General features: G+C 36.4%; 1 protein-coding gene and 1 long non-coding RNA gene across 3 annotated transcripts; one reads left to right on the forward strand and one right to left on the reverse strand.

Annotated features, from left to right (window-relative positions):
* The first annotated feature begins 187 nt into the window (after positions 1–187).
* Positions 188–12,753, forward strand: Aos1 (activator of SUMO 1). The gene is made up of 6 exons (XM_069816119.1): positions 188–386; positions 469–640; positions 1,892–2,148; positions 4,844–5,046; positions 6,897–7,041; positions 11,125–12,753. The coding sequence occupies exons 1-6, from the start codon at positions 295–297 to the stop codon at positions 11,282–11,284; spliced, it is 1,029 nt and encodes a 342-aa protein (XP_069672220.1). The 5' UTR covers positions 188–294; the 3' UTR covers positions 11,285–12,753.
* Positions 12,754–16,976: 4,223 nt separating this feature from the next.
* LOC138693196 (uncharacterized) lies at positions 16,977–18,612 on the reverse strand. 2 transcript variants are annotated; one of them, XR_011330240.1, is made up of 2 exons: positions 18,466–18,612; positions 16,977–17,345 (listed from the first exon to the last, which is right to left on the reverse strand). It is a non-coding gene; the product is annotated as an uncharacterized lncRNA (long non-coding RNA). The 2 variants fall into 2 exon arrangements; XR_011330241.1 differs by lacking the exon at positions 18,466–18,612 and adding an exon at positions 17,944–18,445.
* Positions 18,613–24,826: the final 6,214 nt, after the last annotated feature.

The following is a 24,826-nucleotide window of genomic DNA, read 5'->3' on the forward strand; positions in this document are numbered from 1 at the left end:
CTGCTATATTCTAATTGTACTGATCTGGAGTTTGAACTCATGCACGTTACTAATTTAATCAAATTTGTTCACTACTACTGCACACGGTTGATTGCAATTGGTAAAAGATACAATTCTATGCTCTCATGTCATAGTCGTGTACGCACCAATGTTGAAGATGATTAAAATATTCATTCTGTCAATGTTGGCAATAGAGGTTATAGAGAAAGCTGCCATTGAAAATAGCGGTACCGGGTAATTGTGACATGTGGTATTGTTTATGTATACTTCAGTGATTCAATACTTCATATTAAAATGGTAGAAATAAACGCAAGTGATCTTACGGAAGATGAAGCAGAATTGTATGACCGACAGATACGTCTTTGGGGTCTGGATTCGCAGAAAAGGCACGTTTGTGTTAAAATGTTTCAAACTGCATTTGCTGGGAAGCTTCTCTTCTTTTATGTTGTATTGGATATCTTCTTTCAGATTGCGTGGAGCGAAAATTCTTCTCATTGGCCTACAAGGGTTTGGAGCCGAGATTTGCAAGAATATAATACTAGCTGGTGTGAAGTCTGTTACACTACTTGATAATGGAGATGTTTCGAATGATGATGGATGTTCTCAATTTCTAGCTCCAAGAGATCAGATTGGTAAAAATGTAAGTAAAATATCAACGTTTGATCATATGGGTACCTGTCTGGCGTGAGTCGTGATGCTGCACTAACAGAGAAAGTTATAAAAGATGTAGTACAATACACAACTCTAAGAAAACACCGGAGGTTTGCTTGATGTAGCTACCTGTGTTATTCAGATTTATCCTTAATAGTTGTGGTAGATTGTAGTCTATAGTCTTCACTTTCAATATACGGATTCCTCACTGACAATTATATCTTAAAGTACTAAAAAGAGCAGATTTGTCTGCGTTTGTCAAATGCTCATCATCATGCTTACGAAAAGGCACTTTTCAATGTCAATAATTTATTTTGTGTGCACAAGGTTGGAATTTTTAAGTAATAGGGAAAGGAAGGAATCCGTGTTCTGAAATTTATCCAAAAGTTTGTGAATATTTTATGTCTCCCTCTCCCTAAAAAATATAAAATCGGATAGGAATCCCTCCCCCCTAACTTGAGTGATGTCCGTCTCCCTCTCCAGGAGCCCCTGCTTGTTATTTGTGCATTTTGGTTCCACCATCCAGTCAGTGATGGCTCTGTTAATTGGTTTAGCCTGTTTCATATGGAAACCTATTAAATTAGTTCATTGTTTAATATCAACCTTATGGAAGTGAAACTACAGAAAAGACCTTGAATCAGAAAGGAGTACATAACAATCTGGCCATTTCACGCAGAAATCGCATGAAGTAACGAGTCATTCTAAAGACGGTGATTATTTCTGCTGAGTTAACCATTGTATGGTCTTTATTGGTGTAATTAATTTAATCCGTGACGCTACAGCCCATGAAGGGCCTAGACCGACCAGCAGGCTGCTGGCCTCATGCCCACATGTCGAAGCAGAGGTGGACGATCATCCAACCAGAATGGAGGTATCGTGTGGTTAGCACGATAATCCCCCCAGCCTTTATAGCTGGCATTCACAACCGGATTTCGCTACTTATCGTAGCTCCCCAAGTGCATCACGATGCTGGGTGGGCACCAGTCCCATACACTGGCCGAAATTTCATGAGAAAATTTCTTCCCCCATGAGGACTCGATCCAGTGCGCATTCCGTAACGCGAGTCCTAGGCAGGATGCCTTAGACCGCGATGCCACGGCTTGGTGTAATTACTTTATTCAATTCATAACCAGTTTATAAATTTAACTGGATTTTTTGATGGATTTATTGTTTGCTTTGCTTGTTGATACATTTTTTGCTCCTGTTTGTTGTTGGTAATGTAAATGATACTTTGTTGCAGCGAGCAGAGGCATCGCTGACCCGAGCCCAGGAGCTCAACCCTATGGTTCAGGTGACAAGTGATAGTGACAATGTTGCAGACAAGCCAGAATCATTTTTCGGAAACTTTGATGTGATTTGTGCTACTGAATGTCCTGTTGAACAGCTGATTAGAATCAATCAAATCTGTCGTGAAAAGAGCATCAAGTTTTTTTGTGGTGATGTCTTCGGGATGTTTGGTTACACGTTTGCAGATCTGCAAATTCATGAGTATGCAGAGTAAGTAAACGTAATTGAAATTAGCACTACGAAGATAGGCTTTTTTTTTTTTTTTTTGTTCATAATACAATATCATGAGAAATGGAATTCCAGATTTCAGTAATACTTTCTTTGGAAAACAACTGGATAATACACACATCGATAGTCGACATTACTCGCTGGCCACTAGTCACTGGGTCATACCGAGCCATGTGAAACAAAAGACAATGGAAATGCTGATAGTAAAATTCGCTACTATATTCTTAAATAAATCACTCCATTAGTCAAGTGCAAGGTTTAAGCAATACAACGACGATGTTTTGAATGCACTAAAGGAAAATGAATACCGGTATGTAGTAAGATGTTAAAGTAGGTTATGACAACGAAATAAAGGGGGGGGGGGGAAGTGTGTTTCACGGAATCTCATTTAAATAACGGAAAGTAAATTTCCGGTTAATGTTCGCCAAAGCATTAAGTACCGGTACGTAATTATGACCGCTTTGCAGTTTTATTTGTTGCCTAGAGAAAATACCTAGCCTTTTACGAACTTTTAGGGGCCATGAAATTATTCCCTGCTTTAATTATATTATTGTTTATCAATATTACGAAACAAAAACTGTCATAAAGACCATGACCGACTAGAAACATCGATACCGAAGAGATAAACCCATTTGGCCGTGATGAAACAAATAAAATGCGAGAGAGATTTTAGTTCGAGATAAAATGGACACACAATTTTGATGACCATACTGTTAGTAACTGGAGATCGCTTGTAAGATCTGTCTTAATCTTCTATGTAGAAATGTTGTCCAAACAAATTGTGGTCCAGGGAAAAATCATTGAAATAGATGAGAGTACAGTGGTGCTATCTCTCAGTAATGTTTAGAACAGAGGAGATAGAGAGAAATAGAAACAAATTTCTCCTTCTAAGGACACCACAGACCAAAATCATGTTCTTATGTTGGCAACATTGTGTATTTAGTTAAATTTGGTTATAACCGTAACGGCACGGTTCAAAGTTACGGTGCTAATTCTCCAGTTTAGCGCTTTTTTTTTTTCTTTTAGATTTCTCAGAACATTTTTTCAATGTTGTATGTGTACATGTTTGCGGATGTGTGTGTGTGTGCGCGTGCGTGCGCGCGCTAATTTTGAGAAAAATATATGGGCTATTCAATCTCAAATCGACCAAAATATAGAGAAAATTGACCTTGCAATTTTTAAATACAATGAAACTTTTTCTGTCCGTAGACAACTGATATAATGCTTTGTGCAAAGTTTGAGGCATCAGAACTTCATAGTGTTTAAATTAATAATATTTAAATTTATCGTATTTTCATAAAATTAGCAACTTTAAACTGTTGTGGCTCCGAAACCCTTTCACCCAATGATCAAAATCATGGTTTATTTTGATGCTGAGAAGTTAAAGTTTATATTGACATGTAAACAGTTTTTATTACTTTTTATGGAAATGGAGAAATTTAGATTTTTTTTCATTAAGAAGCCTTTGGCCACGAAAAAATATTTAAAAAATATATGGTTAGATTCCACATTGAAAGTACAAATGCATATTTTTTACTGGTGGTATGGTGATAAGAAAGTATTGAAAATATCAAATAAAGAAAATAAATAGTACGCGCGTGAACTAACCAGCTGACTGTGAGACGGAAGATAGTCGAGACAAGCAAGGCCAGGAGACAAAACGCGTGATGTGTCGTCTAGCAGTCATGGCTGGGCTAGCTTTATCACAAGTTTTCATAAACAGAGGAATAAAATGAGCCCAATGCTCGCTTATCTTCAGCTCTCTGCCAGTTCGTACGGTCTTGGTGCGTTACTGCGTCGTTCAAGACTAGGCGTGTGAAAATAATTTATTTAATACCCTCGAAACTTATTGCCGAGCCACTAAGCAAACAATGCCGAATCCCTCTTAATAATGCAAAGTTTTTTCTCAATATTTGTTTACATTTTTACAAATGGCCAAAAAGCCTAAAAGCAAGTAAAACCAGATTATCTGTCTCTCTGTGTACAATAAAAAATAAGGATTACTTCTTAACATAACCTACCAAATGCCAGCTTCAAAATAAGCTGTCGTTCAATGTTCTGCAGTAAATGGTTCCAGAGTTTTGAGCGCTGAAAGAGGCTTGTTTTTATAAAATACCCTAAATTTGTCGCTCAATAATACGAGAACCGTTTGACTTTCGATAGTATATTTTTGAAAATGCACTCCCCTCAGCACCTTGTATAAGTAGGAAAAAAATTAGAGTATAAAAAAATGCGAGGTTTTTTACTGATCGATTTCATATGGAATAGCCCATATACTAATTTTGAATACAATAGATGCTAAAAATTCAAGTCCCTAGTTGTTAACCTGCTAGAATAGAAGGAAATGAACCAAATGATCTGAATTTTGTCCATTGCATTCCTCTATATCACTTAATATCCTAATCCAGCATGGACATTGCTGAAGTCTAAAGGCTCATGGAACTTTGACAGCTTTTGAGTTGTTATGTTATAAAGAAACTGACGTATGACTAGATCTGCTATTTTACTTTTGCAAATGATTTAAGTAAATCTTAACATGATTAGAACAAGTGTAATTTTCATTATTTTCAAAAGTGATAATTGGATTCTGAAGGTTCTTCAAACGGTTTTCAGGTTGATTAATATTGTATGCAATGCAACTAAGTGAAGGGTATTTTGTGTGTCTTGTTTGTTTCAGAGAAGTTACAGTGCACAAGCCTGCAAGTAACAAGGAGACTGGAGAGCCAGTAGCAAAAATTGCTAAAGTGGATCCTGTAAAGGTGACCAAAAAGCGAACAGCAACATTTGTTCCTCTACAGGATATATTGGATGTTGAGTGGACAAGTGAAGCATATGTTAAACGCCTCCCAAAGACTGATTCATCATATTTTCTAATGAAAGGTGAAGTGACAGCTACAGTATATACTTTTCTACAGAGCTATTATTATCATATACAAATGCTGCCAGTGCTGTGCACTTAGCAACAGATGAAAAAGTTGTGAGTTACCGGTATGTAAGGCATTATTTTTGTACTACATAAAATAAATAGTTCCTCTCTATTATTATTATTATTATTATTATTATTATTATTATTATTAATCTTTTTTTCTGAGGGTGAACAAAGGAAGAAAGCAAGAGGAAAAACCTTTTTCTTTATTTAAGAGACACCCACATGGAATTTAAATCACTGAATCTCCAGATGGACAGACCCAGAAACAAAATTTAAGCCACTTCAATAGGGATATCTTATGCGAAGTTTTACCGTTAGATGGCAGGAGCGTTCCATGCGGCACAACATGTTGTAGGGCTATATTATGTCATGCTACAGTTGATTACTTTCTCCCGCTTGTTGGTTTTCTGTGCTTGTTAGAATTATATTTATAATATAATTCAGTATTTTCTTACCTCATAATTTAATTTAATTTACAACAAATAATAGCGTAAACTTGTATAATACTGAGCGATTCCCCTTAAGAGATGGATGGGAATATCTGCAGAGTGCAGAATATAGATATGAGTAAATTGAATATTCATTAACTTAAACGAGAACTATGAGAACGAGGTGCAGGAATAAAAAAAAATACGAACTTTGTCGAAGGTGAATATTACCTCTTTAATTGCTAGTATTGTAAGTACTGTACGGTAAAAAACAGGATATGCAGCTACCAATATTTTTTTATAGGGAAGGGACTATCGAGATTGAATTCCTCGTATTTTTTTCTCTAGTTGCAGGAAGATCAAATGCAGTGTTTGATAAGATAATATAATATGATCGCAGTAGTATCATGATTATTCCTGTGTTTTGTAGGCTAAGGACATACAGTTTTGAATACTATGTAGGGTGATTTTGAAAATTTTAAGTAAAAACCTGGTTTTAATAATTAGTCTACAGCACATTAGAAACATTATTCATGAAATGGATTTCACTATGGATCATCCTGGTCCTGGATAATAAACATCCCAGTTAATCGAGAGTTTACTGCAGGCGTAAAATGCTGGTGTAAATTTTGGAGACTCCTAGAAGTACTGAATATAATCTAAGCTAACACAGCTTGCTGTCAAGGTTGCATATGTTTTTATTAATTTTTCTTTCCCTTTTTCCAAAATGAAACTGTAGCCAGGAAGTCCTTACTTGAAGTAGTTATTTTTGTTTCATAGCTAGCACTTTAGAGGCGCAATTTAATTGGTTAAATTTTTTAAGGTTTGAAGTATATATTCAGAATATTTCGGGACCTGAATGAAGACAAAAGGCTTTCCCTGGTTTTTACATATAGGAACACAACAAAAATTAGGCATTTAGTGTTGTTTTTAAGAGTATTTAATGCACTAATACACTACGTAAATTCTCAATGTTTATATACCGGAAAACAAATGCACACACAAAGCGCATCCCCCAAAGTACACGCGCGCTACCTGTTGGTGTTAGTTCAGGATATCCCTATTTTCAAAGTTCCAGTTGTAACATACTGCGCATGCTCAGTACTTATAACTGAAACTTGGGAAATTCAGGTGGCTCAAATTTTGTTTCTGAATCTGTACAAGCTGTCTTTGTTCAGCTGTTTCTCCTTAAAAGTATTCTGACTTCAGAATGCCTGCATTTTCTGCAAGTGACGTGTTGAGTACAATCATTGATCCCTGTGGATACTAAACATTGACAAACAATGACAAAATGTGTACCATGTACAATTAAATTTGTGTGTAATGTGAAGGAAGCAAGGATACATGTCTTATTTTATGTTGAACTGTTGCAGTGCTTCTGGCATTCCGCAGCAAATTTGGTCGTGACCCAAGTCCTGAAAAGCGACAAAATGATTTAGAGGAGCTGTACAAACTGAGAGATGACATGCTTACAAAGATGGGAGTGCCACTGGACAAGGTGCCCGACAACATATTCAGGTACAGTTTTTCATTTCCTATGCATAGTAGTTATGTGTATTTGAAGTTTTTTTATAGAGAATGCTGTTCAAGCTTGTCTCTGCATACTTAAGAATTCTTACATAAGAATCGTGAATAATACAGTATGAGTATAAATGACTTCCCTGATTATGAAAATTATTTGTGGACAAACGATTGAACGTAGAAAAATGTTATAGATAGCAGTATATGGAGAAAAACTCCAAGTTTTTAAACATACCTTATAGTTGCTCAATATGGGCTTCCCTTGTGACTCTGCAGACATCAAGCCGATAGTTCAATTCATCCCACACACCACTAAATGTATCCATATCGATTGCAATGATGGCGTTGATGATGTGGGCACGTAGCTCTGGCAGATTTTCCGGTAATGGAGGTACAAAAACAGAGTCTTTAACATAGCCCCGTCCACACCTGTGGAGTAACGGTCAGCGCGTCTGGCCGCGAAACCAGGTGGCCCGGGTTCGATTCCCAGTCGGGGCAAGTTACCTGGTTGAGGTTTTTTTCCGGGGTTTTCCCTCAACCCAAGATGAGCAAATGCTGGGTAACTTTCGGTGCTGGACCCAGGACTCATTTCACCGGCATTATCACCTTCATCTCATTCAGACGCTAAATAACCTAAGCTGTTGATAAAGCGTCGTAAAATAACCTACTAAAAAAAAAACATAGCCCCACAGGTAGAAGTCACACGGTGTTAAGTCAGGGGAACGTGGGGGCAAGGACAAGAGCTGCATGTCGTCTCTCCTCGCGCGACCAATCCATCTTTTTGGCAATCGGTAGTTCAGGAATGTCCGGACTTCATTGTGGAAGTGAGGTGGAGCGCCATTTTTTTTATATATGAAATCAGCACTATCACTCTCCAGCTGTGGCATGAGCCACTCTTCTAACATGTCCAGGTAAGAATCCCCTGACATGGTGGGTTCAAGAAAAAAGAAAGGGACCTTGGACTTGGAAAATGCAACAACAAAGATGACATGCATCTCTTGTCCTGGCCTCTACGTTCCCCTGACTTAACACCGTGTGACTTCTGTCTGTGGGGGTATGTTAAAGACTCTGTTTTTGTACCTCCATTACTGGAAAATCTGCCAGATCTACGCAACCGCATCATCAACGCCATCGCTACAATCAATATGGATACACTTAGCCATGTGTGGGACGAATTGAACTATCGACTTGATGTCTTCAGGGTCACAAGGGAAGCCCATATCGAGCACCTATAAGGTATGTTTAAAAACTTGGAGAGTTTCTCCATATACTCGTATATTTAACAATTTTTTACATTCAGTCGTTTGTCCACAAATAATTTTTGTTATCAGGGAAGTCATTTATACTCACGCTGTAGAATATTTACTCTTTTCAATATATAGAACAATACAGACACAATTAATTTTATATATATAGCAAACTCTCGATTATTTGTACTAATCACTGGACAAAACGGCACAAATAAACGAAAAATACGAATAACCAGAAATGTTTGTTGATTTGCCACAATAATGGTTTAGCATAAGAATGTCATAAACATATATGTATAGTAAGCTAAATTACTGTATTTAAAATTATTATTTTTACTTTTTACGGCACCTCACCACCTAATCACATCAGTTGAAATCTCAGTGCTGTAGCGATTTTTCCTTATGTTAACATTCTGTCGTTCAGTATTGTGTCTGAAGCTGAGCCAAGCTGTTGCCTAATTTCTGTTCTTCCAAGGACTGATAAAGCTAGGAAAGCATTCTTACGAGCATTAGATTCCTTGTGCTTCTTAATTTTCTGTGGCAAATGGCTTAAATCTGACACACCAGTGCATGTCCAGGTCATATCTTTACCCTTAACAAATAGCAGATACGGGAAACAAAATAATTTATTTGTAGATTCACAACCGAAAATCCAGCTGTTTCTTTCATATATATTTATACATTAAAAGCCCTGTAAAATGTCTTACCTCAGCTTGTTTGAGCTTGCTTTAAATCGAGTTGAGGTAACAGCCTTCTAAGCTTCTTTATTTTACACTTATCTTCCAAGATTAAAACTGAAAAATTTGTTTGTAAAAGATATTGAACACTATTCATTTTCTTTAGAAGTGAACACTAGTCACACTCACAGATGAATGTATTAAGACTTAAAACCATTCTTATGTTTCCACCATAACGAGACGATGGTCTCACTATTATGTCACTGGATAACTGCGCTCAACGCAGTGCGCAAGTCTATTTACCAGTACATGCACATGTTTTCCCTGCAGCATTCCCCCTTACTTTTTGCCCTGCATGCAAATCCAGAAGCTGGCTCAGCGAGGTTCAGAGGAGAAATTGAACCTCATAAGCATGTAGTCGATCTCTGCAATTCATAGGTTTTCATACGACAAAAATACATCAGCCGCAAGTAAACTTATTGAAGATGAGCAAGAAACAAAGAATGATAGTGTAAATCTATACTAATAATAAATCTGTAGCCGAAATTTTTCTGGTAATTTTCGATTTTCCAAAAATAATTGGTCCTAACATATATAATTAACCACCCTGAAACCGAAAATCGCTTTTTTGAAATTTTTGTTTGTATGTATGTCTGTCTGTCTGTCTGTCTGTATGTTTGTTACCTTTTCACGCGATAATGGCTGAACAGATATTGATGAAAATTGGAATATAAATTAAGTTCGTTGTAACTTAGATTTTAGGCTATATGGCATTCAAAATACATTATTTAAAATGGGGGTTATAAGGGGGCCTGAATTGAATAAATCGAAATATCTCGCTTATTATTGATTTTTTGTGAAAAATATTACATAACAAAAGTTTCTTTAAAAATAATTTGCGATAAGTTTTATTGCTTGAAAAATGTTGATAGGACTGATATTTAATGAGATAAATGAGTTTTAAAATTGAAATAACTGCCATCTAAGGCCGTGTAATGAATTAAAAAACAAATGACTTCGTCTATAAGGGGCCTTGGACAGCAACAATCGAAAGCTATGAAAGATAATAATAATAATAATAATAATAATAATAATAATAATGTTTTATTTTTGCTGGCAGAGTTAAGGCCATAAGGCCTTCTCTTCCACTCAACCAGCCTACAGAGAATGTGTCTGTGTTTGTATGAAGTAATATCGGAAGCTAAATTAACTGAGTTGTATAAGTAATTATTATTTCACCATTGGTTTATTTTTTTTATTTTAGTAGGTTATTTTACAACGCTTTATCAACAGCTTAGGTTATTTAGCGTCTGAATGAGATGAAGGTGATAATGCCGGTGAAATGAGTCCGGGGTCCAGCACCGAAAGTTATCCAGCATTTGCTCATCTTGAGTTGAGGGAAAACCCCGGAAAAAACCTCAACCAGGTAACTTGCCCTGACCGGGAATCGAACCCGGGCCACCTGGTTTCGCGGCCAGACGCCTCACCGTTACTCCACAGGTGTGGATTCACCATTGGAAAAGTGTAGTTTCTCTAGATGGACATAATGCTATAATGTTATTACAGTAACTTCTGAAATACAGTAATAATGTAATATAATATAATATAATATAATATAATTTAAGTTATTTGAAGGGTTCAGAACCATAGTGGGCCAAGTGCCATTTACTGAATACGTAGAAAACAAGGGTTAAAATTAAGTTATTACCATAATTCAATGGAAACCTATAACAAGTAAAATAAAATATACACATTAAATCTAAATGATGTCAATCTTCATTAAACTATGGTTGCATGTAATAAAAATTAAGAAACATGTTAAAGGAATTGTCATTGCACCAAATGAGTGTCTCTGGACCAAAATGGTCGCATTTTAATTATTTGGATGCAATTTAAATTAAGTAACATATTAAACGATTTATCCTTCTATCAAACACGAATGTTCCCTGGATCAAATGTCCTATTTTAATGATGTAATGACTTTATATTTATTTCTAACGGGTGCAGCGGAGCGCACGGGTACGGCTAGTTATAAATAAAATTATTTAAACAATTAAATTGTTCCTGGAGGTTCTCTGAACCATTGAAAGCATAGGACGCACTGCCACTGCGCTACTATTACTACTAATTCTAATATAACTTTTTTTTTATAGATATGTGTTTGCGGAAGTGAGTCCAGCATGTGCCATTGTTGGTGGAGTAATGGCGCAGGAGATCATCAAGGCAGTGTCACAGAAGGAGGCCCCACACAATAATATGTTCTTCCTGAACCCCACTAAAAATGTTGGATTTGTAGACTGTATAGGTAATTAGATGAATTGTCTGGTACATTCTTAATTTCCGAGTATTAATACTGTGTGCTAATTTTTTGGTTATTTTTCATTATCAATATTTCTTAAATTTGTATAAATAACGAAACAAAGCCTGTAGAACAGTGGCATATCATGGATATCAGTGAAACTCATGGATAGGGGTGTGAAATTATAACATTACTTAAAATAACTACTGAAGCTTTCCTGGCGATGTGATAATTCAAAACGTTCTTCCAGACATATAACAAGTTGGTGATCCACTGATGTTTCGAGGATGTTCATCTTCCTCGTCTTCAGGGTTAACTGGTAATTAGAGGGATATCTTGCTCCTTATTTATAGTTCCGTGGGGAGTAATCAGCAGAGGAGCTGGGTGCTGATTGGCTTTCCATGTTCCATGCATTGCGGACTGTGGCGTGAACATGGCCGACGTATTGCCTTGTGTTGTATGGGGCGGCTGACTGATCACAGGTCTCTCTGTAGGCCTGGTGGACGTGTTCTCATTGTCCTCGTTGATGACGGGCCGTCATCTGGGTGTTGAGAATTTTTATAGCTGATGTCCATGCAGTGCTGAGTTTGAGACCTGAGTCCCGATTCAGGTTACCGCCTTCCGACGCTATGCCCAGGGTTTCCTTCACTCTCCTGGCCTAGTAGCCCGAACACTTTGTCAGGACCTCGGCTTTATAGAAATTAGCCCTATGACCTTTTTCAAAACAGTGTTCAGCCAGAAAAATCCAGATTGACTGAACACTGTATTGAAAAAGACCATAGGGCTAATTTCAATAAAACCGAGGTCCTGGCAAAGTGTTAAAGCTACTGGGATAGGAGAGTGAAGGAAACCCTGGCCATAGCATCAAAGGCGGTAATCTGAATCGGGACTCGGGTGTCCAACTCAGCGCTGCATGGACATCAGCTATAAAAATTTTCAACACCCAGATCACGGCACATGAGAACATGTCCGTCAGTCCTACAGAGAGACCTGTTATCAGTTAGCCGCCTCGCACAACACAAGGTAACACATCGGCTGTGTTCATGCTGCAGTCTACAATGCATGGAACACGGACAGCCAATCAGCGCCCAGCTTCTCGGCTGACTACTTCCCCCAGAACTATAAATAAGGAGCAAGATATCCCCCTAATTAAAATATATTCACAATAATGAAACGGTTGTGAAGGGTTGCAATTGTGATGAAATGTAAAGAAAACTGGGGGAGGGGGGAGAGAAAAAAGGCATTTTTTATTTTTATCGTGTTTATCGCAATTGTAATATTTTCATGCCTCTACCCATGGATAAGAAAACTTTCTAGAGGATTAACAAAAGAATATTTTTAGGCTTCTGTTATGGAGAAGAGAAATATGTTACTTTGTGTTCAGAAAATATTTTGATAGTGAGGATTAGTTTGGTGTAATACCTATGCATTAGATGTAGGATGTGCCACTATGCAATAAAGATGAATGTGTAAGGTTCACAAACTTTGTATCATTTATTTCATTGGTATACCTCTATACAATCATCCAATAAAAGTGTACCTGATTACTCCTGATAATTTTTTCCCTTACCCCATACTATGTTCTTACCCTTTATCCCAAGTTTGTACAGTGAGGGACATATCTGTTGAGTGGGCGAAAATGTTTCAAGATCTGTAGCTTGGTTCGTAAGAGGCAATTTTTTCATTCCTTCTCAGCATAGATATGTAATATTTAAACAGAAACGTGAAGCGAATATCTCGTAAACATATGACCAAAAACTTGTTGCTCCGAGCATGCACAATGTGACATTCTGTGACTTAGAAAAACTCGAGTCGCTCAACTATTATGTCCCACATTGTACTTAAAAGTGAGATGCTCATGCAGCAAGGACAATATCAAACACTTCTGCAGTTCAAGAAATGGTGTTATTCAGTCACGTTTCCTACTGTTTTCTTGTAATTGATTTCTCTTCCTATTACAGAAATATTATCGATCTTCTTTTATAGCGGATGTGACATCTACACAATTTTATTTATTACTAGCCGTACCTGTGCGCTCCGCTGCACCCGTTAGAAATAAATATAAAGTAATTACATAATTAAAATAGGACATTTGATCCAGGGAACATTCGTGTTTGATAGAAGGATAAATCGTTTAATATGTTACTTACTTTAAATTGGATCCAAATAATTAAAATTCGATCATTTTGGTCCAGAGACACTCATTTGGTGCAATGACAATTCCTTTAACATGTTTCTTAATTTTTATTACATGCAACCGTAGTTTAATGGAGATTGATATCATTTAGATTTAATGTGTATACTTTATTTTACTTGTTATAGGTTTCCATTGAATTATGCTAATAACTTAATTTTAACCCTTGTTTTCTACGTATTCAGTAAATGGCACTTGGCCCACTGTGGTTCTGAACCCTTCAAATAACTTAAATTATATTATATAATATTACATATTATATTATATCGTATCAGAAGTTACTGTAATAACAGTATAGCATTATGTCTATCTAGAGAAACTACACTTTCCAATGGTGAAATAATAATTAATTATACAAATCGGCTAATTTAGCTTCCGATATTACTTCATACAAACACAGAAACATTCTCTGTAGGCTATCTTTCATAGTTTTCAATTGTTGCTGTCCAAGGCCCCTTATAGACGAAGTCATTTGTTTTTTAATTCATTACACAGCCTTAGATGCCAGTTATTTTAATTTTAAAACTCATTTATCTCATTAAATATCAGTCCTATCAAAGTTTTTCAAGGAATAAAACTTATCGCAAATCATTTTTAAAGAAACTTTTGTTATGTAACATTTTTCACAAAAATCAATAATAAGCGGGATATTTCGATTTATTTAATTTAGGCCCCCTTATAACCCCCCTTCTAAATAATGTATTTTGAATGCCATATAGCCTAAAATCTAAGTTACAACGAACTTAATTTAAATTCCAATTTTCATCGAAATCCGTTCAGCCATTATCGCGTGAAAAGCTAACAAACATACAGAGAGACAGACATACAAACAAAAATTTCAAAAAAGCGATTTTCGGTTTCAGGGTGGTTAATTATATATGGTAGGACCAATTATTTTTGGAAAATCGAAAATTACCAATGAAAAAAACGTTTTGCACAACTATAACATCCTAAACCAAACAAAATATTACCGGTAACCACTAACCAAATAAGTGCTGCCTTCATGAACTTACAAAATCTTTGTTATGAACAATTTCATTGCAATCTACAGACTCCTTATTGACAGAAAGTTTAGCTGGAGCCTCAAGTTGGCGATGGCACAGAGATTGTTACAGTCTTCGTCAACCGAATCAACACCAATTTCATTACCGTCATCTTCAGGAGGTTGTAGAACCAATCAATTATTTGAAATATTTTCTTGAGAAAATACTGTCTCAAGTTCTTCCAGTATTTCGAATGTGGTAAGACTCTTTTTTGTGAGATTTGTCGTAATTATCTCTAAAATAAGGGAAAACAAACGTCTTACAAGAAAATATTCTGACGAATGCAGATAAAAAAAGTTAATTTCTTTCATCATGTTAATAATCTCAAAAGAAATACTTATACAAATTTTGGCCACTCAACCGCAATTACGAGGGCCGTAAAAAAAATAAGTTCGCCAGGGGAAGTTAACAGAAAAAAAACACGATTTCATTGGAAAAATTTGTTGGAATAGACAAAGAAATTGTAGAGCTATTTTTCAACATATTCTCACCGGATTTGAGATATTTGTCATATCATGGGATCGACAGAGACTTGCAAACGGCTATCAAATGCTGGTTCCGATCCCAAGCAGCTGACTTCTACGACACAAAGATACAAAAATTGACCCCATGGTGTGACAGATGTATCAATTCCAATAATTTCGAGGGAAAAATTGTTCCGGAGCCGGGTATCGAACCCGGGACCTTCGGTTTAACGTACCAACGCTCTACCACTGAGCTACTCGGGAACTCTAACCGACACGGATCCAATTTTTCCCTCTATATCCACAGACCTCAAAGTGGGCTGACAACCGTCAAGCAACCAACTTCGAGTGCACACTAACTCCGTGTGACTTAAATTGTGGTTTTCTGTTAACGAACAGTGACGTGTATTATGCAAATCAAGATTTCAGGTATAACTCCCTGTAAAGTTGATTTGAATAATTTCGAGGGAAAAATTGTTCCGGAGCCGGGTATCGAACCCGGGACCTTTGGTTTAACGTACCAACGCTCTACCACTGAGCTACCGGCCCTATGTAATAAAACAATATCAGAACTAAAATACTTAACAATGAAGTGTCTACTTACATTTCTTTGTTAACGTGCATTATAACCAAACTGAAGTGTTACACATTTTCAGTTAAAATGGATTTCAGAGAGTTACAACGGAACAATTGCACAAACAAAAGTGTTGCCAATATATTATCGAACACATAATGATGGTGTCCAACCGAAAATTTAAACAAATATTAAAGGAACCAATAAAAATATGACTTGGGTCGTTAACGACCCTGTGGGCATACGTATATGGGTTAAATAGTCACTAGGGTGAAAATTAAACTAGATTTGGAATCTAGAGAGATAGTACTTAATAATAAAAAAAAAACAAAAAACAAAAAATCACATCATATGGTGCAGGACTCCAATAAAATGCAATTGAAACTTTGAAATGGTTCCCATAAGTTTATTATTTTCATGCATAAGGAATATTTGTAATACAGGGTTGGGCAGATAAAACCGGCCCCATCTCATGTCATATGATTTGGAAAATAAATTATGTAGGGTATTGATTTCTTTTCTTTCTTTTTTCTTGAAAATGTAATTATGTTGGCTATACTGTATCTTCCGCGTGTTTTGTCATTGTTGTTGCGCCATTGTTGCTTATAACCTTTTCTGGTTGCTGTTTAAAAGTCAGACGTTCTAAACACATGTAAAGAGTTGTTCTTTAAATAGGCATGACTTATTCAATACCAGAGCGAATATTCATTGTGGAGGCGTACGTACAGACCAGCTCTTAACGAAACACAACAATTATTCAGAGACAAATATCCGCTTCGCTCAGTACCAGCGAAAAGCAGCATTCAGGAATTGCTTCCGCAGTATCACCCATGAGGAATTGTCACGTGTTTTCATGAACCTGTTAAAACGTGCACAGAAGTGTCTAGATGCAGATGGAGGGCACTTCCAACATTTATTATGAAGGTAAATGCATTTTATTTTCATTCCATTTGAAGTTTGTTTCAAATCATTAGTACCTATCAATGTCATAACACGGGCCCTGTTTTATCTGCCCAACTCTGTATCTCATTAATGATTAATGAATGACTTCATATACTGTAATGCAGTGAAAAAAATATAAAAAATTCTTTAATTACAAAATAAAATAATATATTTTTTTAGAAAAGGGACATCATATCAAAATCCTTATGGTATAAAGTATTAAAAATATGTAAAATACTTCAGTTAAAAAATCACACTCCTAGTGTCAAAAGTATAGGAAAAACATGTCCCTTACATTTAACATTGCAGGTATAGGACATTCCGGGTTCTCTTGATATGTTTATCATCTGATTTCTTCTGCACGAACCATTCACCATTCCTTCTGTGCATAGTCAGTACACTACACTATACCATATAGGCCTAATAGGCAATTTTTAACATGCTACAATCAGTCAATAGCTAAACTAAGGGATTGATTGTTGCATCAGGTAAGTAAACTTTATTTTATTTTATACAGAACATTCACTTACATACAATTTATCACAAGTTACAGAAACAATTGAACAACTCTGGAAACGGAATGGCGTCTTCTCTTCCATTGTTATCTACTCAGCTGTCAATTTCAAAGTTTTAATAGTGATGGAATATTGTCGAGAAAGAATATCGTAGCAATACAAACATACACAAAGTTTGGCGTCAAACAGTTTATTACAATATAAGCGGTCATTCGCAACTTATTTAATTTAAATGGGTTTGAAGATAAGCTTCGCTGTGTACCGCAATACTCGTAAAACATTGAATGGGCACTGGAATTGACTGTTGCAGTTCCATCTGGTTGTACTATTTGAAGTTGTGGTCCTGTAATGATAAAAAAAAAAGGATTTAAATAATTATGTGTTAAGAGTGAAGCAGAGCATAATTTTTGTGTAGTGAAAGGAAGCAGAATCATAATAAGTTAAGGCATTCTTCGGACACTATTTCAGGAAACAATGGTAAGTAGCACCTTATAAATAATTGATATGTGACGAAGTCATCAGCTCTCGCTTCTGCAAAACTGTATTCCATTATAAAAAAAAAATAAAACTGTTTACATATTAATCTACGATATAATTTTATATCACCCGGTATTTCGTCTCATTATACCAGTTTGAATAAGTACCTACCTATTATGTGTCATGTTTAGACTAATTAAATATCTAGAGTATTGTTAGAAAGAAATGGGATATTTTCAGATAGGCCTACTATTTCGCTTATGTTGGAAATCAAGTTACGAAAAGCCTTAGAATGTCCAGTTTTGGGGATGAAACATGGCTGTTCCGGCATGCAAATTCCATATACCGGTACCGTAGATCTGGATATCATATTCTTTATTTAACTTGTTCAATTTTAAGGTAAAATATATTACTTCCATTCCATGTAAATATAGGCCTATACATATGGACCTTTAGCGACTTACCTATTTGTAAATAAATAGTTCTTGACATGGATTTACGCAACTTGTTGGGCAACGCTCAACTTTTACATTATGAGTTAACACCTCTATAAAGAGTCAGACTGATTGTATTTGGTTTTGTTTATTTGGCCTTGCCTATCATTTCTGATTGAGGTTATGGTTGATATCTATTATCTGGCACTACATCTCACTTGACGATATAATATGTCAGAGGAAGAACAATTATTGTTTGGGTCAATGTAGAGTATCCACCGCCCTCTGAACGAATGTTGGTTAAACGAGCGTTGAGCGACTTCGCCGATTTTGGAATAGACACCGATGCACTTAGGTTAGGTTAGGTTAGTTTAGGCTTTTATTATCCCGTCAAGATGGTTTAGGATTAGTGTAAAACTGGCCTATATCTCCTATATTGGGCGGGACATAAGTAACATTCACCATTGTTTGTATACATCTGAAGTCTGTTTAGTGTATATGTAACTAGTCAGCGATGTATGAAATGGAGTGGAAAGCAACTGGTCATCCTACCCTATTATCTCCTGGCTTAGTTGCCTCATGAGCGATACCTTTATTGGTGTCACTTTTCAGACAGTTGACTGAAAACTACATGCCTTTGTTCGTATTCTAGTTCAACCGTTGATCGCAACGAGCGCTAGTCATCATCCCTACTGAAGTCCCCACTCTTTTACGTTATTATTACGTTTCTACCAGACAAAGGATTTTCGATCTCGATGCTGAACAATTGAACATTAGTTGTACGTCAGTTGCAGGGAGGTCATTGAACTCATTGTTACGCTCCCTCCATACAAGGGACGTGGCGTCATGTGTGTAGAGACCGAAAATCTGTTGTCTTGTTATTACACCGAAACAAAAAACACAGATGTAATCTTCATCTTACGAAGTTTGGTGACGTATACACGTCCGTTGATGAGACATATTAATGAATTTAAATACTATTATAGTCACAGTCATGCCATGGTATGAATGATTGTGACTATAATAGTATTTAAATTAAAAAAAAACAGCTTTCATAAAGAATATTCTTAAATTTAAAAAGAAGAGTGTGTAACATAAGCATGAAATCTATGTAATTATGTAAATATTAAGTTTTTGGTTCTACAGAATTATCTGTGGTGGTTACCATTCGAAGGGGAAAGATTCAATCCGGTGCGGTGGGTTGAACTTCGGCGTAGCTCAGTGGTTAGAGCACCCACTGCGTAGAACTGGGGGTCCCGGGTTCGATCCTCGGCGCCGAGTAATTTTTTTTTTTTTTCATTAATAACAAATGGTAAGCATGACAGTTTGGAGTTTGCCAACTTTCATGTTAACGTCTAACGATAATGTTAATGTTCAGTGTTTATGTGAATCATTGTGAATGATCCAATTTGGTAACCTGACCGCCAACTTCTGTATTTGTCACGTTTATGTTTAATTTTCATTGTGAATGGGCATTTAGCTTCAAAGTAGTTACATCGTTGCGAACATTTTAGTAAGCGTTATAGGCCTAATATGTAGGTAGTGATTATCAATCGGGGGTGAGGGGGAGCTGTTTATTAGTTTTAGAATTAATTCTAGTTTTTAATTCCCTTTTGGCGTGTCCGATATTATCTTGTATGATCTTAAGGACGAAATAAAATACATAAATAATAATAATAATAATAATAATAATAATAATAATAATAATAATAATAATAATAATAATAATTTGTAAAGTTATTTTATGAATATTTAAACATATTTTCCTTTGAATAAAAAGATAAATAAATAATTGTATTATTATTTTTTTACGGAGGATGAACTCGAAGACTTGCACTGCAACCCGAGGCTTATTGTGGTTACTACTCCTGTTCTGTGAATGATATAATTGTAGCCGAACGACCGCCCTCTTGTTCAAGTGTAGCACGTCGCACCGTGAACTTAACCCTTGGCTATGGTATAGATGATGATGATGATGATGATGATGATGATGATATGTGAATTAATGGTGAAATGAGCCCGAGGTCCAACGCCAAAAGTTACCCAGCAATTTTGCTTCAATTGGTTGAGGAAAGACCCCAGAAAAACTCCAACCAGGGAACTTATTCCAACAGGATTTGAACCTGGGCCCGCTCGTTGTACGGTCAGACGTGCTAACCGTTACTCCACAGCGGTGAACTTTTAAATTGACGCCAAATTTCACATTACTATGTTCTACATTCTATTTAATAGTTCTACACCTTAGAAGGCAGGAAGCCGCGCTAAAGTAATGTGAGGAAAAGGAGGGCCTCATAACCAGAAAGGTTGAGGAACACCGATCATTTTATATGCAGTTGGTAATTCGACGAAAAATAGAATATACATATCGCATTGCAAGACAAGACACGTATTGTTGTTTGGCTCTATATTTAGAAGTTGCTGATCACAAAAAGTAACCACACGTAGGCCTAACGTTTAAATTTACCATTATTTAAATGCACATGACGGGCAAGGGAGTTATTCTTGTAGTGCGATTATAAAAGTACAAACGACAAGCACAGAGTACACTTTTCGAAAGCAGCTGCTAAGCTAAATCCTGCCAATGAGTGATATTATGTCGATGTGTTTCTGTTATGTAAATGTGCCTGCTAACGCTTCCCCCACGCGTTTGTTCTCAAACGTGCATAAAATATGATATATTGAACGTAAGCGTAACACGAGCACTACTGACACCACAGGCATGCAAATGACTAAAACCCGCTACTTAACAGTAAAACAAGAAGAAATGAAGGAGAAAGTACGAGAACTATCTTTTTCTTCCACTTCTTAAAAGTCATTAACCTCCCACAGCTAGCATGGTTAGTAAAAAGTAAATTTCGGTAGCAATGTTATCGGTTGTATGATCAACCCTCGGCTTATAGCATGCAATTCAATTTGAAGGAATATTTTTTGACGTAAAATACGTATTTCCTCGCACCAAGTACGGGTACCCGTTCCGGGATCCGTGGTGAAACAAAAAATGACAGAATTTCAAATGCTTACTATAACAACACTATGAGCCACAGCTAAATACCAATGTTATTAATTAGTTAGTCTATGAACCAATATAACTTGCGTGACCACATCCAATGACACCACTTACCCTCGCTATGGGCATGAGGGCGCCGAAGCTGTATATAAAATTAGCCGCGCTGCGTGCCCTGTATCAGTAATATCTCGGCATCGAGAGCAGCTACAGACTTGTGGTACCACTCGTTTGATTTGTAATCGCGAGTTCTGCAATATTATTAAAGTGAATCATAGTGAAAAATACTGTATGTTGTGAGTTGGGACTAATTCCGGAATGTCGGTTCATATGAAGAGAAAGTACAGGGACATCATTTTATTTTTACTTCAATTTTTATTGTACCTGAGTTTTTGAATGTACTTCACTCCCACCCCTTCTACTAGTAAACTTCCAACCGTTCACGACACAGAGCCGAGGGCGCGTAAGCAGTACTGAGTTAGTGAGTATAGTACATTCCACAAATATGTTCGCGTTTTCCAGTGACGAAAGAGCTTTCAATATTGAATCATATTTTCGCAGAAGTACTGTCGTCGTTTGCCTACGTCGCATCCTGGTTTCCCCCATCTGCTTCTGTTGGCCCCTCTGTAAAGTATAGTAGCTGGGCTATCTTAGCTCTTTTCTGAAAACATTAATTTCTGTTAGGAATTGGACGTCTACGTAATATTATACAAGTGTTTAAAATAACTTAAATAAAAGGGCCTTGTTAAGTAATTAACTGTCACGTGACCCCCCCCCCTTTCTACGACCCTGCGACAAAACCACTTGAACGTACAGTAGATAGCATTTCTGAGTAATTTTATCCTTTCGGATCTGGTAGAAGTGGAAATTGAATTTACAGTGCGTAAGGTACTCTTTTATAGAGTAGGTACAGAATTACTTCAACATGAGTTACTCGTACGAAGGACGAAACTGGTAATTGGAATTAGGTACAGTAGTCTATAGTGTGATAATATGCACAAAAGAACTGAAGTCTGTATCGAAATGAACGGCCACCATTTTCAAAAATGTGTTTAAATATCCATATTATGATTATTTTTCAATTTAACTTCATTCTCTATATTGTACGCTAATGTGCTGTAACAGTATAATATTTACTTACTTACTTACAAATGGCTTTTAAGGAACCCGAAGGTTCATTGCCGCCCTCACATAAGCCCGCCATCGGTCCCTATCCTGTGCAAGATTAAGCCAGTCTCTATCATCATACCCCACCTCCCTCAAATCCATTTTAATATTATCCTCCCATCTACGTCTCGGCCTCCCTAAAGGTCTTTTTCCCTCCGGTCTCCCAACTAACACTCTATATGCATTTCTGGATTCGCCCATACGTGCTACATGCCCTGCCCATCTCAAACGTCTGGATTTAATGTTCCTAATTATGTCAGGTGAAGAATACAATGCGTGCAGTTCTGTGTTGTGTAACTTTCTCCATTCTCCTGTAACTTCATCCCGCTTAGCCCCAAATATTTTCCTAAGCACCTTATTCTCAAACACCCTTAACCTATGTTCCTCTCTCAGAGTGAGAGTCCAAGTTTCACAGCCATATAGAAGAACCGGTAATATAACTGTTTTATAAATTCTAACTTTCAGATTTTTCGACAGCAGACTGGATGATAAAAGTTTCTCAACCGAATAATAACACGCATTTCCCATATTTATTCTGCGTTTAATTTCCTCCAGAGTGTCATTTATATTTGTTACTGTTGCTCCAAGATATTTGAATTTTTCCACCTCTTCGAAGGATAAATCTCCAATATTTATATTTCCATTTCGTACAATATTCCCGTCACGAGACATAATCATATACTTTGTCTTTTCGGGATTTACTTCCAAACCGATCGCTTTACTTGCTTCAAGTAAAATTTCCGTGTTTTCCCTAACCGTTTGTGTATTTTCTCCTAACATATTCACGTCATCTGCATAGACAAGAAGCTGATATAGCCCGTTCAACTCCAAACCCTGCCAAACAGTATAATATACATTGCATAATTAATACGTCCGAATGAATAGCTGATTTCGTGAGTAAAAACACTAAGGCCCGGTTGCAGAAACGCAAATCAAATCAGTCCCTGATCGCCAATCAGTTGATGTCTGATTTATTTGATTGTTCATTGCGTTGCACAAACGTGAATCTCCAATCAACTTGTTTCAATTTACTAATTGCTGATTTGAGAAAGAAATACATTTGACAACAGCGCTATTTAGCAACCACAGCCAATTTGATGCTCTTTAAAAGACGTGAAACGAATGCATCAAGTGGGCGGTGACTAGGAAAACAAGTGAATGTTTTGCTGTTTTGTTGCTTTTTGTAGAAAGGAAACAGGCGGATTCTATTTGTATATAGACTACAATATAGTGAAAAAAATGAAGCAAAAAAAAAAAAAAAAAAAAAACGTGAGGGGGGCTTCTGTTGTGGGATTTGCTAGGGGAGTCGACAAGAAATTGGAATATGCATAGCCTCCATAACCCAAAATGATTCCATTTCCCATCTCTCTGTTTACAAATGGAGCTCGTAACCTACTTATTAAAAATATTGTGTTGTCATGTGTAGAACCCTGCCAACGGGCTACAACATTCCAGAATTTCAATGATGGTGTAGACTACATATTGCCTGTATATTCACAGAAAAGAAACCTTTTCTATTTCGATAAAGTTCGGCATCATTTCAACTAGGTGATTGGATGGGGATGTGAGCAGTCTTTACAACCAATATTAGGCTACTCTTGGAAATCCTGACATGGCTGAAAATTCTCTCTGGATTTCAAATCGTTCCCTGCTTGAAGTTTGGAGATTTATGAGACCCTGCCATAACAAAGCAATTTCATAAGTAACATTCCTAACTAGCGTACTCGGCAAATAGTTGATTTGTGGACCCTAAAAAGATAACCCAAGACCGCCTCAAAAATTCCAACAGCATAAAATCTCAGCATTATTAGAACTTGGTTCATAGGAGAAAGTGGAAGGTTTCGATTTGTCTGTCTGCATATATTTGAGTAGCTTAATATCAAAGACGGACATCTGACCTCAATCAAAATTTAGATAGCTGTGGTTTTTTATACAATTTTTCATGCTATTTCCAGTTGTAGTGAAACCATATGCAAACTCTATAACACTATATTTATAAAATAAATTGTGTTAAATATTACAAAGAACACTGTGAATTAAAAAATTGCCTCTAGATCGAAACTATGGAGACGACAGATGTCCGTCTTTGATATTAAGCTACTCATTTGTTTCAATTTTTGAAAGTAACAAAACACATGAATCCTTACTTAACCTAAATCTTTGCTCAAATTCTCTATCATTATATATAAAAACAATTCATGTCTATCACGGAAACGCCTTCTTCTTAATAATATTTTTTTCATTCTAAAATTTCTTCATCAGAAGAATCCATTATGTCGAAAACAATATTGTTATGCTATAACTATTTACTATATACATTACAGTAACTGCATTATAAACAGAACAACATAAATAGCCTACTTGATCGATGATCAGTGACTTAACCAGCAAAAATCTGTTGATCAAATCTGATGGAAGACTGATCTCTGATCAAACACTGATTGTTCTTTCTGCAACAGAAATAGAACTGATGGCCAATCAAACCCTCCTTGATTGCCAATCATATTTTGATCGATGTTTCTGCAACCGGGCCTAAGTGTTAATACAGTACTGTATTTTGATTAAACAAAAACCTAATGGAAAATTATCAAACTCAAAATTGCGATATTTCCTAGTTTACATAAATGGATGAACTACTTTTCTTCCCCCTTATACGTAGTAAAGTGATTTGTATTTTACGCAGTATCATCGAACTTCAGTCGTGGAAGGGGTAGCAAACGGTGTTTCCTGTTTCAATCGTTA

This window comes from Periplaneta americana, chromosome 17 (genome assembly GCF_040183065.1).
Source record: "Periplaneta americana isolate PAMFEO1 chromosome 17, P.americana_PAMFEO1_priV1, whole genome shotgun sequence".
Taxonomy (NCBI): Eukaryota; Metazoa; Arthropoda; class Insecta; order Blattodea; family Blattidae; genus Periplaneta; species Periplaneta americana.